The sequence below is a fragment of the Lynx rufus genome, unplaced genomic scaffold (assembly GCF_022079265.1).
Source record: "Lynx rufus isolate CCGP_SWC_20201006 ecotype Redwood Valley unplaced genomic scaffold, mLynRuf1.p SCAF_5, whole genome shotgun sequence".
NCBI lineage: Eukaryota > Metazoa > Chordata > Mammalia > Carnivora > Felidae > Lynx > Lynx rufus.
This window is the reverse complement of record NW_025814867.1, coordinates 91,824,880-91,841,965: the sequence shown is the minus strand read 5'-3', so window position 1 is coordinate 91,841,965 and position 17,086 is coordinate 91,824,880. Positions and strand designations below refer to the sequence as shown.

The 17,086-nt window shown below is 34.8% G+C and overlaps 1 protein-coding gene across 2 annotated transcripts in view; it reads left to right on the top strand.

Annotated features, from left to right (window-relative positions):
- The window catches only part of STXBP5L (syntaxin binding protein 5L), a 388,157-nt gene extending 372,830 nt beyond the window's left edge, over nucleotides 1-15,327 (top strand). For both annotated transcript variants that reach the window (XM_047100036.1, XM_047100035.1), the window contains 5 exons: nucleotides 4,579-4,939; nucleotides 10,134-10,299; nucleotides 12,732-12,843; nucleotides 14,500-14,720; nucleotides 15,286-15,327. In XM_047100036.1, the coding sequence (XP_046955992.1) occupies nucleotides 4,579-4,939; nucleotides 10,134-10,299; nucleotides 12,732-12,843; nucleotides 14,500-14,720; nucleotides 15,286-15,327 (902 nt within the window). The remainder of the gene's footprint in view (nucleotides 1-4,578; nucleotides 4,940-10,133; nucleotides 10,300-12,731; nucleotides 12,844-14,499; nucleotides 14,721-15,285) is intronic.
- The last annotated feature ends 1,759 nt before the right edge of the window (nucleotides 15,328-17,086 follow it).

The following is a 17,086-nucleotide window of genomic DNA, read 5'->3' as shown; positions in this document are numbered from 1 at the left end:
AAAAAGACCAAAATAAATGTTTATTATAAATCACAATATCACACATGCAAATTCAGCTTAATTACAATCCTGGTTAAATTTATTTCTCCCTGCTTATTTATATGCCTGTGCAGCTGAACATGGCTGGAGAAAAACATAACCACAATAAATAGTCTCATTTTGAAATAAATCACCAATAACTTCAAGTAGGTTCCTATGCTGCTGGGTAATATCCTCTCTCCCACACTCTCAATCATATATTTTCTCCACTCTCCTCAAACCTCAAATACCTCCTCCACTATTTTCAATGTCAGCTAATGACCATGTGTCCTCTTTTACTGAGAAAATTGAAACAAGCAGATAACTTCAAACACCACATCTACCAACCTGTCTGCTTATATCTCCATGGTCTCTGTATTTTCTCCTGTTATTATGACTAAACTGTGTAAGCTCCCAACTTGGCCAACTTCTCTATTTGTATACTCAAAGTCAATCCAGCAACTTTTCCTGTTTCCTTTATACCTAATTGTGTAATTATAGTTATAATAAATACTTATCTTTCTGCTAGATCAGCAAATAAACATGCTGTTCTTTCTCCCATTAAAGGAGAAAAACTTGGGGTGCTTGGCTGGCTCAGTCGGTACAGCATGCAACTCTTGATCTTGGGGTCGTGAGTTTGAGCCCCACAGTGGGTGTAGAGATTACTTAAAATCTAAAAGTAAATGAGTAAATAAAAGAGAGACACTCTGTCTTGAATCTATCCCTCTATAATGCTCCATTTCATTTCTTTTTCTTTAATGCAAAATCTTTGAAATGTTTTTGTTATATTCACGATTTCCAATTTTATTCTTTCATTCTCTCTAGGCTCCATTCTAAACAAGCTTTCTCCCATACCAATCAATAAAAACCTTTGTCTGGTCACCACTGACCTCATGGCTCAATCCAATGGTCAGTTGTCAGGCCATGTATTACTTGACATATCAGCAACATATTACCAAGTTTACCATTGTCCCTACCTTAAAAACACTTCACTTGGATTCCAGAACAGTATATTTGCCTACTTTTCCTCCTACCTTTGTAGCCATTCCTTCTCAGTCCACTTTACTGGTTCCTCCTCATTTCACTAGACTTAAAACATAAGAATGCCCAAAGACGGACTCAAACCTTTTCTATTTTCTATTTACATTCGAGGACAAAATGACTTTAAACCTGCCTCATGACTTTAAATGCCATTGAAAATCTAATGGGTTATATATTTTTTATTTATAGTCTGGAATTGTCTCCAAATTTCTGACATAGATATCCAGTTACTTGACATCCACTTGGATTAATCGTCTCAAACTTACCATGTCCAAAATCGAGTTCCTGGTTTCCTTTCCTTTCTCCCATATTCATTACCACATCTGTTCATGACAATTCCATCCTTCCAATTTCTCTTGTCAGTAACATTAGAATCATCCTGGACCACTGTTTCTTTCACACTCTGAATCTAATTTATTAGCAAATTCTGTTGGCTTGACTTTTATAGTATCCTCAGATTCTGACCATTGCTTACTACTTCTATTGTTACCACCTGATTGGAAGAAACTTTTATCCTTTCCTTGCCTTGATTTATTGTAGTAATCTCTTAACTGTTCTCCCTTTGGAATATGGCCAGCAGAAAGAGTGATTATGTTAAATGAAAATTAGATTACATCACTCTATTCTCAGAATCTTCCTTATACCAAGTAAAAGTCTGAGTCTTTACTGTGTTCTACAAGACCCTTTATAACCTGGATCCATCTCTGATCTCTCTGATCTCATCATCTCTAAGTCTGCCCTTTGCTGCTCTAGAAAGTCAAGATCTGAAAAGAGTTTGAGATTTTACTTTATTTGCAAGCTAATAAAGTTAGGTTTCCAGTTTTATGAATGTTGATAGAAGATAAAAGACTCCTGGTTCAGAGATGAAAGATAATCAGATATCTGACCAGTAGTCAGTATATCAGCATTTTGTGCTGGTTTCCTGAGTCCTGATTCTCACAGTATGAAGCAAAGAAGCCTTCTCTTCTATATTAGTCTGCTCAAGACACCATAACAAAATACCACAGAGAGGGTGGCTTAAATAACAGAAATTTATTTTCTCACACTTCTGCAGACTGAAAATCCCAAACCAGTGTCCCAGCAATGTTGGTATCTGGTGAGAGCTCTCTCTTTGAGTTGTAGACAGCTGCCTGTACACTGTGTTCTCATAGTGTTTCTTCTGTGTCCAGAAAGAGTGAACAAACTCTGGTGTCTCTTGTTTTAAGGACACTAATTCTATCAGATCATGGCCCTACCCTATGGCCTCATTTAATCTTAGAGGCCCCATCTCCAAGTACATCCACACTGGGGGTTAGTCTTCAACCTAAGAATTTGAGAGAGGGGACAGGTAGAAACATTTAATCCGTAACACCTTCTACTCTATTAAAATTTAATCATACCTTTTCCCTAGAGTTCTTATCTCCTTTCCTGCTTTATTTTTTTCCTTAGTATTTATCAGTGTCTAATATCTCAAATATATATACTTAGTTATCATATATGGTCTATCTCTATCATCTAAAATAAACTCTAGGAAAGTAGAGATTTATCTCTGTTTTATTCACTATTATATTCCCTAAAACAGAACCTAGAACACATAGTAAGTCCTCAATAAATATAAGTGAAGGTTGTAGTGGGGTAGGCTGCCATTGTGGAAAGCTGGAGTAAGGTATACTTCCAGCCAGTGAGACCTCCTTCAAGAGGAAAGTCCTAATTACTTGTGTGGTGAATTATTTACCATAGACTGAACTGTGAAGATCTTATTATACAGGACCTTAAATTTAAGCTTACTTTGCAATGAAGTGTATTTCTGAAATAGTAGTGGCTTACAATTTGGACTTAAGTTTTTTTTTTTTTAAGTTAGGAAAGATTAATGGCAAGTCATAAAGATTAATAATACATATTTGAAAAAATTTAAACCCTGTATAAACCTAATGGACAGAATATAATCAAAGCATTTTTTTTTATCACAAATTAGGAGACAAAGCAGCTGTTTTGGCAAGGGCAGATTATTGAGAAATTGTCATTTTGATGCTGACAGTTTGTAAGCATCAGGTATAAGTAAAATGGCTTCCAAAATGTAGATTTCTTATCTTTTTAACCTACCTTAGGGTATCTCTAAATTGAGGGTGCTAAGATATTTATAATTAGAAGAGTTATCCCATGACAGGTAATTAAGGAAATGTGGCTTTATAGAAGAATGAATCCTAGATGAATTCTAATTAAATCACTTGTCATAGCTTTGGAAATCCCCCCCGCCCCCCCCCACCCCACCCTGCTTCCGGAACACTGGGAGAGCTGTTCTTTTATTCCTTGATGAAGTGCCCAAACCCTGCTCTCCTAACTTCAGTTCCCTTGTAGGACATTTGCAAAATTCTTCTTTTTAAAGTGGATTTTAAAACACAACTGGGATGTTAAATCATCTAAACACGTTATTTTAAATTTGATTAAGCACTTTAAGTTATAAAGTACTTTAAATGGAATGTATATTTATTATCCTTCCTTTTACAAGTGTCTGTCATATGTACACTTTTGAGGCAATATTAGCCTAGGTTAATCCCCTTACTCTCTCTACATGATGTCACAGGACAAAGGAAAAAAAAGGCTCTTGGGCATTGCTTACAGGAGTCTGGTAATGTCCCAAAGTCAATCTGTCACAAGTTGCCTCCCAAGTTTTATAATATCCTGTTTATAATATCCTGGACTGGTAAAAATAGCCCATAGGTAATAATTTGGCATGGATATTCAAACTTGGAGAATCCAGGTGAGTAAACTTCTTTTCTATATAAACATGCATAAGCCTGTGTAAGAGCCAAAGGAAGTTTTTTTTTTTTTCTAATACAATCAAAATTGCTAGCATGAACTCTGTATGTCAAAATTTCATGAAATTTATTCCAGGTGTTCAATTTCAGAAGAAGAAACCGTTTTCTAGTAAATGAGCCTAAGAAATAAGGAAATAGAATCAGATGGCATGATTTTTTTCAGTTGGAGTTATTTCAATAAGTGAAAATTATAAATGTTCTAAAATTTGCTTTTAAAAAAAGGATTTTAAGGGAGACTATATAGTATAGCAAAAGAATACTGGATTAGAAATTAGGAAATGTGAATTCTAGTCCAGGCTCAACAACCAACCTGCCATCTGACATGGCCCAAATCTGGGCCTCCATCTTCTCATTAATAAAATGAAAGGATTTGGGTGCTTGGCTGGCTCAGTTGGTAGGGTGTATGTGACTCTTGATCTTGGTAAGTTTGAGCCTTACATTGGGTGTAGAGACTACTTAAAAATAAAATCTTAAAAGTAAATAAATAATAAAATGCAAGGATTTGACAAGTTGATGTCTTAGGCCCCTTTTAGATCTAACATTCTATGTTTCCAAGTTATTGCAACTGATGAACTCGCAAATCTACTGATTTATGTATGTTACTGCAATATTGTGGCACTATAAATTATAAATAATTATAATATAAAGCATTTATTGCCCGTGAATAACAGCTGTTTTAGAAAGAATTTCACATGCCAGTGATATGAAATTGTTTTTATAGGTACATTCCTCTCACTGAAAGGAGCTGTGCTAACATTCTCCTGTATGGACCGAACTGGTGGATTAATGCAACCGCCATATGAAGTTTGGAGGGATCCAAACAACATAGATGAAAATGAAAAATCTTGGAGAAGGAAACTGATCATGAACTACCCCTCTCCATCCCAAGAAACAGGAGATCATCAGTATACAGTAATCTGCTCAGAAAAACAAGCCAAAGTCTTCTCACTGCCTTCTCAGACTTGTCTTTATGTTCATAACATCACGGAGACATCTTTTATACTGCAAGCAGACGTGGTGGTCATGTGTAACAGTGCCTGCTTGGCATGCTTTTGTGCCAATGGGCATATCATGATAATGAGGTACTTGCCTTCTTTATAAATTGTCTGGTAATCACAACAGTGTGAATAAGGTACAATTTTGAAAAGTATATGTGTAATGTGCAATCAAGAAGCAAACTGAGATCATTCTTTCATTATGTTTGTGAATGTTTTATTGTTTGACAATTTGAAGAAACTCTGGTTTTTTTTTAATTTTTTTTTGTTAAAATTCTTTGCATTCTGAATGAAATACATATATTTTAATTGATTTCAAGGAATCTAAGGAAAGACTGATTTTTCTGGTCATTCACACAATTCAAGCATTTATTGAACATATGTACCTCCCATATACTATGCTAGTCATGAAATATAAAAATGAATAAGCTATAAGGAAAAGAAATTAACTTACTTTTACTATGTTTTATAGTCCACATAAGTATTTTACATACAGAATTTAATTTGATCCTTATGGTTTCTGTAGGACATAGGAAAACAAAGTATTATTTGCATCCTCCATTTTACATATGTTAATAAATTAAAGTTTAAATCACCTCAGGTTACAAGTCTAGGAAACAGTGAGACCAGCACTGAACAGTATACTAAAAGTCATCACTACAACTGAAATATAACACTGTGTAAGTTTAAGGTATACAGCACAATGATTATACACACACACACACACACAATATATATAATAGTAATTTCACTCTATGTGTGTGTATGTGTGTATATATATATATATATACATATATACATATATATATATGACTACCACAATAACATTAGTTAACACATCCATCACTTCACATAGTTACATTTGTGTGTGTGTGTGGTGAGAAGTTTAAGATCTAATCTTCTAGCAATCAAGTATACAATACAGTATTGTTAACTATGAGTCACCATGCTGTACATTAGACCCCCAGAAGGTATTAATCTTGTAACTGTAAGTTAATGCCCTTTGACAACCTTAATAATGTGCTATCAGCTGAGAGATTTCATTATACTGTTAGTAAACTAGAATAAAATTCATGAGACACAAAATTAATTACCTAGTTATTTTATGAATTCAACAAACATTTAATAGATATAACCTATGTAGAAGTCACTGTCATTCATTTTAATACATCACCTGGTTCTAAAAATCATTGAGACAGTTAAGCATTATACTAGGCCTATGAAAGATATAAAAATTAGTAAAAACATAGTCCTAATCCTTAAAAAGCTTACTATCAAATTGGGGAGATAAGACAGATACACAAATAATGATAACACAATGAACATGTATATTCCAACAGAGGAAATATAGGATTGAATCTTCTAGTCACAAACTAAGTTCTCAGAATCAAAGTCATGAGATAGTTGGTATATGTTATTAAACACAAGATGTTGGGAGGAAAGTAAACTGGAGAGAAAGATTGGGGTAAATTATTGAGGACCTGTAATGGCAGGCTAATGAGTTTGATATTAATCAGTTAATAGGAAATACTGTTTTTAAAGCTGAATTTAACTTTCTCTAGCTATACATCGGGAAATACATATAAAAGAAGAGCTTGAAATGGTCTTCTGAACTAAAGTTTTAGGTATCTCGAAAGCAAGGTGGAAACAGATGTGAGGCATAATTGAGGAAAACTTGCTAAATATAAAACTGATTGTGAAAGGTAATGGAGGCCATTAAATCACAGGATTAGAAGAGAATTTAACTGAAAATATTTAATGAACCTGGGTAGCAGCGATGTCATTAAAACAGGAAATAAGAGAATTTGGAAAACCTGAAAATGAGAAATTTGAGAATGAATTCTTGGAATATGAGGTGTTTTTAAGTGATCCCACAGAAGTTTGGCAAGCAATTTTAGGTTTGGACTGTTAGAAAAATATGGAAGATCCAGCTCTGTTAGTCATCTATATAAATGCATTAGTGAAAGTTACAGCAGTGAATGAGATCATCAAAGAAGATAGTATAAAAAGAACGGAGAAATAGACTGATCTGGGTACAAAAACTTGGGGATATCTCTATATTTATGTAGTAAAATAAAAACAAAATCCAGCAGAGGATATTGAGAAGAAGTCATCAGAGATATAGGAAAAGGAGAAGAATAACTTCGTGAAATAAAAAGGATAGAAGAGTATCCAAACAAAAATAGAAGACCACCAAGAAAACGTCAAGAGGTAGTCAGATATAGCAGAGAGGCCAAAGAATTTGAGTAGAAGAAAAAACACTAGGCCTGGCCTGGCAACTAGTAGGGTATTAGTGATCCTTGCAAAACAAATCTTAGAAGCATAGTGGAGGCAAAAACAAAATTTTCAATGGAGAAAGAGACAGTGGTATAGATCAAAAGTTGACAAACTACAGCCAACAGGCCATATCTATCCTGCCCTTCCTGTAATCTGACATTGTACAGCTGGCAAGCTAAGAATGGATTTTACATTTTAAAATGTTGAAAAAAATGAAAGAGAATATTTCATAATATGTGAAAATTACATGAAATTAAAATTTCAATGTTCATAAATAGTTTTTGGAACACAGCCACACCCATTTGTTTACATATTGTCTAGCTGCTTTTGCATGACAAGGCAGAGTTGAGTAGTTATAACAGACTATATGGCCTACAAAGCCTACAATATTTACTATCTGGCTCTTTAATAAATGTTTGCCAACCCCTGGTATAGATTATTTTTTCAGGAAACTTTGTGGTAAAAAGATAGATGAGGGACAGGAAAGTAGTTCAAGAGCAAAACTTGGCTTTCGAGAGTGTTTTCATTGTTAGATTTTCTTTAATAGAGGAGACATGTAAGCCAAGGAAAAGTAGCTACATAAAGTTTAAAAAAAATTAAAAAAATCATTTACTGTCTACTCATTCTCTTAGATATTTCTGGTTCTGTCTCTGTTTCTCTGTTTCTGTTTCTCTTTCTCAAACTATTTTTCAGTATTTGTCATGAAAATCATTCCAGTCTTGTTTGAAAATGAGGACTTAACTCCTAGACATGCCTTAGTTTTGAGGGAAAAAAAAAATGTGTATCACACATACCCTCTCCTCCCCAAGCTCACATTTAGTCACTCAAAATTTTTCTTTTAGGTTAAAAGACGTTAAACTGTTGTCACAATTGAAATTTTTAGTTTGATAGTGATTACTTACCTTGTTTTTGCAAAATTTTAGTGAGTCTCGTTTTCTCAAATGATACTGAGTATATCTGAAAATTAATTTCCATTTAAATAAATATGTGCTGCCATCTACATTTATGAGGAGGGAAATTGCTTGAAAAATGAAAAATAGAGAGTTTAAAAAACAGCAGGAGTCATAGCAACAGGAGAATTAAGATGCTATCTCTGTCTTCCTCTGCTCTATGTAAAAACTGGTTTACATGGTAATGGCTACTTTAATATTAATTATGTCCTAGTGGAAAATCTTCATGTGTTCTTGAGGATCTCAAAAATATTTGGAAGGAAATTACCTTGGGATGATTTTAGTAATATATATAAAATGTAGCTTGAAGAACTGAATCCTTCAAATTGGCATGCTCCTGACTTTGGTCATCTTCCCATGCTAAGTATTTTCTTAGATATTTCCAGATCCTATCAGAAATTAACTCTACTGAGTCCATTCTTCTCAAGACCTAGTTTTCTGATAGTTGGCAGGTAGCTGATTGCTTACATGCTAATGTACCCAAACCTAGAAAGTAGTAGAAAGGGATACAAGAGTCTTATCTATAAATGTGTTCTCAAACTGGGTTTTTAGTGAAAACCATTGTTAGTTACGTGATACTATTTCCTTATAAAGTGTCCCTGCACAGAAAAAAATCTATTTTTTCAACTTTAAAAGCACTTGGTTCCTGGTTCTTAGCAAGTAAATTACTTTTTGCCATTTCCAACCTGAAGTAATTAAACCATTTTTGTTTTCTTCGCTTACTTTTATTATGCTACATAAACAATGTAGCTTATCAGAAAAGTCCATTGGAATCCCTTCCCCACCGCCACCCATTAATTTGACAGAATCTAGCATGGAAGTCTGTTTAACCGGGTTTGTTTTGGCTCACAGCCTAAAGACCTCAATTACTTGAAATGTCATAACATATTAAGTCTTTGAAATCCAGTACATATTTTACACTTACAGAATACCTCAGTTCATGCAAACCACATATCAACTGCTCAATAACCATATGTAGCTAGTGGCTACCATATCAGACAACATAGTGCTAGAACCTCATGGAAAGCTTTTTCCAACCGTGCACATTTCAGATCCCATTCTATATTGTAAAGTTCTAGGGCTTAACTTGTAATAACAAACTACTTTCATAAGAGAAATAAGTATGTTTTTTTCAAGGTACTGGTTTTATGATCTGGGATAATTTAAAATCATCATGAACACCAGAATCAGTTGAACAATTTGAAAGCTGGAGATTTAATGACAAGTCTCTTTTTATCCTTTTGGTATTAGAGGTGTGATTTAAAAAGCAATGAGACCAGTTTCTTCAGTAGTTTGCAAAACTGGCTCTTGTGGCCATATCCAAAGGGACATTCTGATGAATATTTAAGCAAAATTTTGGGCTACCACATAAGGATAAGATTATAGCTATTTGGTAAGACACTGGAGATGAGTGGTATTCATTTAGCTATGCCTAATTCTGATCTATTATTTATAACTTATTCTCATTCCCGTACAGCCCTAACCATGTTTATTTACTAAGCATGCCTTCAGTGCAGATGTCCTAAGTCATAGGTTATTTTTATTTCCTGTGTGTAGAGGGAGTAGAGGAATGGGGAGCAAAGCCACTCCATGGCCAGGCACAGTGAACTGGATCCATTCCATGTCTTCATCAGTGCATAACCTCCTCAGACTCAGGAGTTTTGCCTTAAAGGAGACAGTAGACCAAGTACTTTCTAGTGGTGATGTTTCTCCCATAACCAAAGACTGCAACCTTTGGTTGCAGGAACCTGTGAAATGCTGCAGAAAGTATTCTGAAATTGCTGGCCACTACATTTAATCCACCCTTCAAACATATTTGCTAAGTATCTGTGTGGATTAAGAGAAAGAACCAGGCCCATAATTTTTTGTGTGTATATAATTTTATGTGAAAGTCTAGTTTTTTACCAGAGACTTCAAGAGAATAAAAAGAAACAAACATTAAATAGTGGTATAAAAATAAATGTTTTTATGTAAGGAACTGTACATTTTACACAGAGAAATGAAAGCTTCTAACAACGTGAATATGAAATGTGGATTTGCTTTTTTCCATTCAGCCTACCTAGTCTTCGCCCAATGTTGGATGTTAATTATTTGCCACTGACAGACATGAGGATAGCACGGACATTTTGTTTTACCAATGAAGGCCAAGCGTTATACCTCGTCTCTCCTACTGAAATTCAGCGGTTAACATACAGCCAAGAGATGTGTGATAATCTACAGGTAGGTCAGGCACATTTATGAATACACATTGGATATGGTTGTAAAAAGAGAATGAGAGAGATATCTAATAGCTAAATATTATTGGGGCAGGCAATAAATATGCCTTCCCTAGATGTTTTGAATATATGTTCATCATTGTGACCCTGTCAAGTTTAGTGTGGGTGTAGTTATACACAGAAAAAAAAAAAAGAAAGAAAGAGGGGGACTGACGGAGAGTATGCAAAGATCATACGTATTAATGGTTGAGTTTTTGTTTGGTCATTTTATTGTTTTGTTTGTTTGTTTGTTTGTTTTACTATGGAGAATCCCCTGTAAGATTATAAACTCTCCCTCCAAGGTGGGGACTATGCACGTGCACACAAAAATCTTGCATACAATTCAGGGAGTTCACGGACTTTTTAAAAAAAGAAGTCTAAATTTTAAGAGCCATACAAAATAAATACATATCCTGTGGGTTAGTGTTGGGCATTTGTGTTTTATCATAGCAGTGAGCAGAGCTTTGAAACAAAATAAATATAAAAGCTTATCAAAACCTTAGATAACCTAAAAGTGGTTACAAAAGAGCATCTTAGAGATTTAATTGGTTCAACCCCTTTATTTTACAAAACAGAAAACTAAAACCCATCCATTTTAATAGAGAGGTTAAAAGTATAAGCTCTGAACTATTTAAGTTGTATTTTGCCCACTTGTATAACTTTGGGAATTTTGCTTAACCGACCTGTATGCTCTGCCTTGGAGCACTGTCATGAGAATTAAGTAAGAACTGAGCCCAGTGCCTGGAATATAGTATGTTTTAAAAATAAATAATAATGTTCCTATTATTGTTATTCAGCAAATGCTTGTTGAGTGGTTACCACATGCCTGGTACTTGGCTAGGTTCTAGTTAAGATACAAGTCTCTACCTGCTAGTGTGGAGGAAGATAAGTCAACAGACAAGCACCGCACTCTGTCTGACAGAAAAAGACTGTCTATATGTGGCTGTGCCAGCGCTGAGGAGACATGGAACAGGGGCCCCTCGGTTATGGGATAGCAGGGAGGGCTAGTTAGAACAAGGTTGTAAAGGATGAATAAGAGTCATCTATAGGGATGGGTGGCTGGGAATGGAAAAGGATATGATATTCTCGGCAGAGTAGTGTCATGTAAAAATTCCAGAGGTTCAGGAAACTGCCAATAAACTGCAGAGTTAGACAGTGAAAAGGGTGGAGGGATAGTACTGGGGAATTATTCAAAAGTAGATCTTGGAGCACCCTGTAAGCTCCTTAAGGAATCTGGCATTTATCCCAAGGGGAACAGGAAGTCATGGAAAAGGTTTAGCAAATTTGTTTATTAAAACTAATATTCTGGTTACATATAGTTTTGAAGAATTTGAAAGAACAATTAGGAGGGTTTTTTTTTAATAATTAAGGCCAAAAATAACAGTGGCTTAAAATAAGGGAGCTAGCAGTGAGAAGTTAGCAGATTTAATAGTAAGAGTGTAATCAGTTGGATTGGAAGGTTATTAGATATAGCAGTGAGGGAAAGGAAGGGATTAATAATTATCCCTGGGTTTCTGGCTAAGTAAATGGTGCTGCCACTTCCAAAGAGAAGGGATCCAGGAGGAAGAGTGCAGGTCTGGTGAGAAGAGGTGAGAGAGAGTCACGCTGCAGGTTCATGGACAAACTGATATTAGGTCACACATCTCTTGACTTGTGGTTGAAGTTCCTTCCTCCATACCAATGATTCTCAAATTTTGGTCTGCTTCAGAAAGACCTGAAGAGCACACTAAAAATATAGATAACCAAAGAACATTTATGTAGGTTCTGATTTAGTATGTGTGAAATGAAGCTCAAGCACCTGTATTTCTAGCAAGGTATTTCTCCAGTCATTCTAAAGCACATCAGATATTGAAAACAACTGTGTCTCACTATGCTGCCTATTTTGACTCATTTATCTTGAATCATTTCCTAATTTTGTACTTCATATAAAAATAAATCCAAACTTCCTCCACATACTCCCAAAGGCTTCCTACTTCATAGGTTAGTCCATGCTTAGTTCAGGAAGGGGGTTCAGACAGGAAAGAGGCTATAGTAATTGAAAAAGGAAAAGCAGTCCAGATTGTGAGTCACTGATCAGGTGGAGATTAATCCTAGGGTAAATATATTGCTTCTCATGCTTTCTAACTGTAAAGGGGAGAAAAGAAGAGGACATAAAAATGAAAATTTAAAAATGTCAGTTACAGGAGAATGGAAGAAAAAAGAGGTGGAGAAAGAAATGCCAGAGAGAAAACTGGGAGGAAAGCAAAAATCACCAGGAAAATATATGGAAAGCAGATTGTCTTTTCATTACGTGCTTTAACATTCCACAATGTTATTATTATTATTATTATTATTATTATTATTATTATTAATTTATTTTTAGTTACTCTAATGCTTTTTTGTTTGAATTTGATACAGGACATGCTAGGAGATTTGTTTATTCCCATAGAGACACCAGAAGCTCAAAATAGAGGCTTTCTCAAGGGACTCTTTGGTGGAAGTGGACAGACATTTGACAGAGAAGAGCTCTGTGAGTAAACTCCTGATTATGAAGCTGTATCACAAAATAGAAGACCTGTTTCTGTGTGTGTGTGTGTGTGTGTGTGTGTAACTTAATATGTGATCTCAAATTCTAGACTAGGGTTTTTTGCTTCTGTATCTTGAAAATTATTTTTTACCAAATATGAATAAAATCAGTTACTTAATATTAGGAAATAGTTTAATAAAAATACTGCATGCAATTCATACAAATAATTAGTAAGCTAATAAATGTCATTTGCAAATAGATCATACCCACAAGGCAGGTGAAGATATTCAGTTACTGAATTCTGGAAAAAATGTTTATGGATCTGCTACCTTGAAACCACTGCTGGGAAACAGATTCTTTATCCAGAACACAGGCTTATCAATGCTACAGAATAAATTACTTTAAAATTCTTCCAGTGAAACTCTGACAAACAATAATTGAAAAGGAGTAGAAAGATACTAGGGAACATTTTCAGAAAGAAAAATGTGTTTTCCAGAATATCTCACCACTATTTAGTCTTGCAGATCAAAACTCCTTTTCTCTTGAACTTTTAACCAAGCAGAAGATCTAGATGCCTCCATATGATGGAATATTTTTCAGCCATAAAAACAAATGAAGTTTGATACATGCTACAACATGAATGATACTTGAAAACACCATGTTAAGTTAAAGAAGGAAGACAAAAAAGACCACATATTATATGATTCTACTTACATGAAATGTCCAGAATAGGCAAATCCATACAGACATAAAGTATATAGTGGTTGCCAGGCACTGGGACAAGGACGGATCAGGGAGTGACTGCTAATGGGCACAGAGTTTAAACTTTTTGGAGTAATGAAAATGTACTAAAATTAGATAGTAGTGGTAGCTGCATGACTCTGTCAGTACACTGAAAACCACTGAACTGTGGTATATAACGTATGTGAATTGTGTCTCAGTAAGTCTCTTATTAAAAAAAAAAATAGATCTTAATTCCATGCCTACTGTTACATCCTTGAGAATGCTCACCAAATTTCTACCAAGATAGCTGTCTTTCAATAAAAAACTTCCTTAAAATTCATTCAAATTAAACTGAACTTTGTAAATGGTAGAGAAACTATTATCCTTTTATAAAGGAACAGAATTTCAACATATGTATGGCTCGTGTCCATCAGGCATAGACCCTGTTCTCTAGTATTTTACTTCCCCCCAACACACAATTTAAAACAGTAACAACTGAGGCCTACAGAGGATGACAGCAAGATGAGCAGAGATGGTAGGAATGAAGACTTGGGCAGAAGTTTAAACAAATGAACTGGCCTAAGATTGGAACTATCCTAATATGGGTTAAATATGAAATCGCCTATATTGTGAGCAACTGGTTCAGCAATGTCAAGAAGGGCAGTGATGCCATATTGCATGGAACCCGCATACACACATACACATACACACGACGACAGGCAGTAACAACACAGTTACCTCGCAGTCTCAATCTCTTTCACAGGTGGGTAAATGCTAACATCTCCAAACACACGTCTGTGATAGAACCAAGTATACCTCTCTCTATATGAGAATTATGATGATAGAATTTAATGCAAGTACTTTGGTGATAAGCTTGATTATAATTATTTGAATTACTGACAATGTGTTTTTAATTGCTATGGTTTGAACTCCCAGTTGGGGAAGCTTCAGCAGGAAAAGCATCGCGCAGCCTTGCACAACACATTCCTGGCCCAGGTGGTATAGAAGGGATGAAAGGTGCGGCCGGAGGAGTGATGGGAGAGCTGACTCGAGCCCGGATCGCACTTGATGAGAGAGGACAGAGGCTAGGAGAGCTGGAGGAGAAAACTGCAGGCATGATGACCAGTGCGGAAGCATTTTCCAAACACGCACATGAGGTAAACTGCTTAATATAGGCATCTTTACACAGCAATAGCTTTAAACATTCAGGTCCCCCACGAGAAAACCCAAACAGAGATGCCACCGTAAGTAATCCTGTGTGAGAGCCAAGGTAGCTTGAATCTCATTATAAGTATTGTAATTCCCCCAGTATTTGGAAGAAAAAATGTTTTTAAATACTATAGTAATACTGCTTTACCTTAGGAGATAATTTAAAAGAAAATTATTCATTGGCTCTGATACATCGTATCTGTATTGTGCACCTGCTACTAGAAAGGTGCTTAGGTACATTACATGATTCCCTCTCAAGCAAAAAAAGGTGAGGGGCACAAGAAGCAAGAATCCACACACTACTTTTTGCTTCAATCATTAAAAATCAGCTGAGTCTTTACAGCTTGATTATTTTTTAAAAATCTTTCTCATATGCACCTTATTTCAAAAAATGAAGTTATATAAATTTTGCAATTTAGTTAGATATGCATGATTAGCTCAGTATGAACTTGCTTTGATTAGTACTTTTAAAGACTTCTAAAAGCATTTTATTGTGACTATTTTTCTTTGCAGTTAATGCTGAAATATAAGGATAAGAAATGGTACCAATTCTAAACTTCTAAAGAAGCTGTTGACTGCTTTGAGAAACCATTATTCAGGGAAACCAAATTTATTCCCAGCATCACTATTCAACTTGCTAGAAGCCAGTTTCTTCTACAAAATGTTCCATTACAGTCCATCTGAAGTTATCATAAGGGAAATTTATTAGAGACACCGTATAACCCAAAGGCTGGAAACCTGGTTAAAATCCCAAGACATGGCTGAATTTGCCTTTTCCCAGCGTGGAATGGAGCTATCATCTTGGCATGTCATTTGCTAAGGATTTACATTTAAGAACTACGGGGAGTCCTGCTGATTTGAAAAAATCCTGTACAAACAAAAGCATTAATGCACTTAATGAAAAAAAAATCTTTGCATGATAAATTAACATCTTAAGAGGAAAAGAAAAAAAAAAACAAGCATGTTGTGACAGAAGAAAAAAAGATTTATGGTAAACTATTTTTATAAATTGGGCCACACCTGACAATTTAAAAAATCTGCATTAGAAGATATCAGTGTATTTCAAGTACATTTGCCATACCCAACTGAAAAAGAAAAGAAAACCAGAATTTTCTTCTCATCTATAATTTTCATTATACTATGACATTATTGAATTCTTATGACAAGAGTCTGATTAATGTTTCTCGCTCCATAATATTTTACATTATCATGGTTATCAGTCATAATTATTACCAGTATATTAAATTATTCCTAACACAATTATTTCCATTTCTATCATCTCCAGAACAAGTTGCTATTTTCAGTCATAAACCAGGTAGGGCTTGGTCACCTCAAAGCATTTTTTCAGTCTGGCTTGTGCTCTGTAGGGGAGTTGATAAGTTTGGGGAAACTAGATTATAGGAACAATGCAGTTAGCTTTGAGAACTGATTTCACACACTCTGGTTTCAGTTTCTAAAGTGATATATTTTTAAGGCTCCATTTGTATCTTTGTCTGCCAATTACACAGTATATTACTGTTCAAGCCCAGTGGGGTCTTCAATCCAAAGGTGCTCTTGCAGCCTGACACTCACAGACCAAACTGGTCATTTTCTTCAGTATGATTCAGTAAAACCTCAGTTAATGTTTTGGGAAAGGGATTCTGATTTATTTCATTTCTGACTAACAAGGGCTTTCATTAGTAAATACTTTTTGGTTCAATACTTACTATTGAAAATCTTTATAAAATTTTTGCTATCTTGGCCTTAGTCACCATCATGGACAACAGAAATACAGAGAGTTTAATTATACAAAAATCAATAATTTTGTCACTCACTGGGCTATAAGCCACAAACTGTCAGTAGACACCAAACACCTATTCCTTATTTAAAACTCTTTTAAAGGTGGAATAAAGAATATCCTTAATATGATAAACGTTCTCTGTCATAACTCTAACAGTGAACTACTAGAGGCTAAATGAATACATTTGCCATCATTATTTAACATGATTCTGGAAGTTAAAAGTCATAGAAAATGAATGCATGCAGATTCCAGGACCCATCCTGTAATATGTTGTTCCTTTGAAAAGAATATTTTTTAAAAAATCAATGGGTCTGTCTTACTGAATTTTGATTATTCCAGGTATTACTGGATTTGCATTTGTGTTTAAGAATTCACATTTTCCTGAAGTCCAAGTTATTTTAGTAGCCCAAAATAGTATTTATTTGTGAGGTTTTTTTTAGATTTTTTTTATTATTAGTGGTTTTTTTTTTGAAGTGGTACTTTCTTTAAATGCTCTCAGTAATTTTGAGAAGAGCAAAGATGATAGAGCCAGAA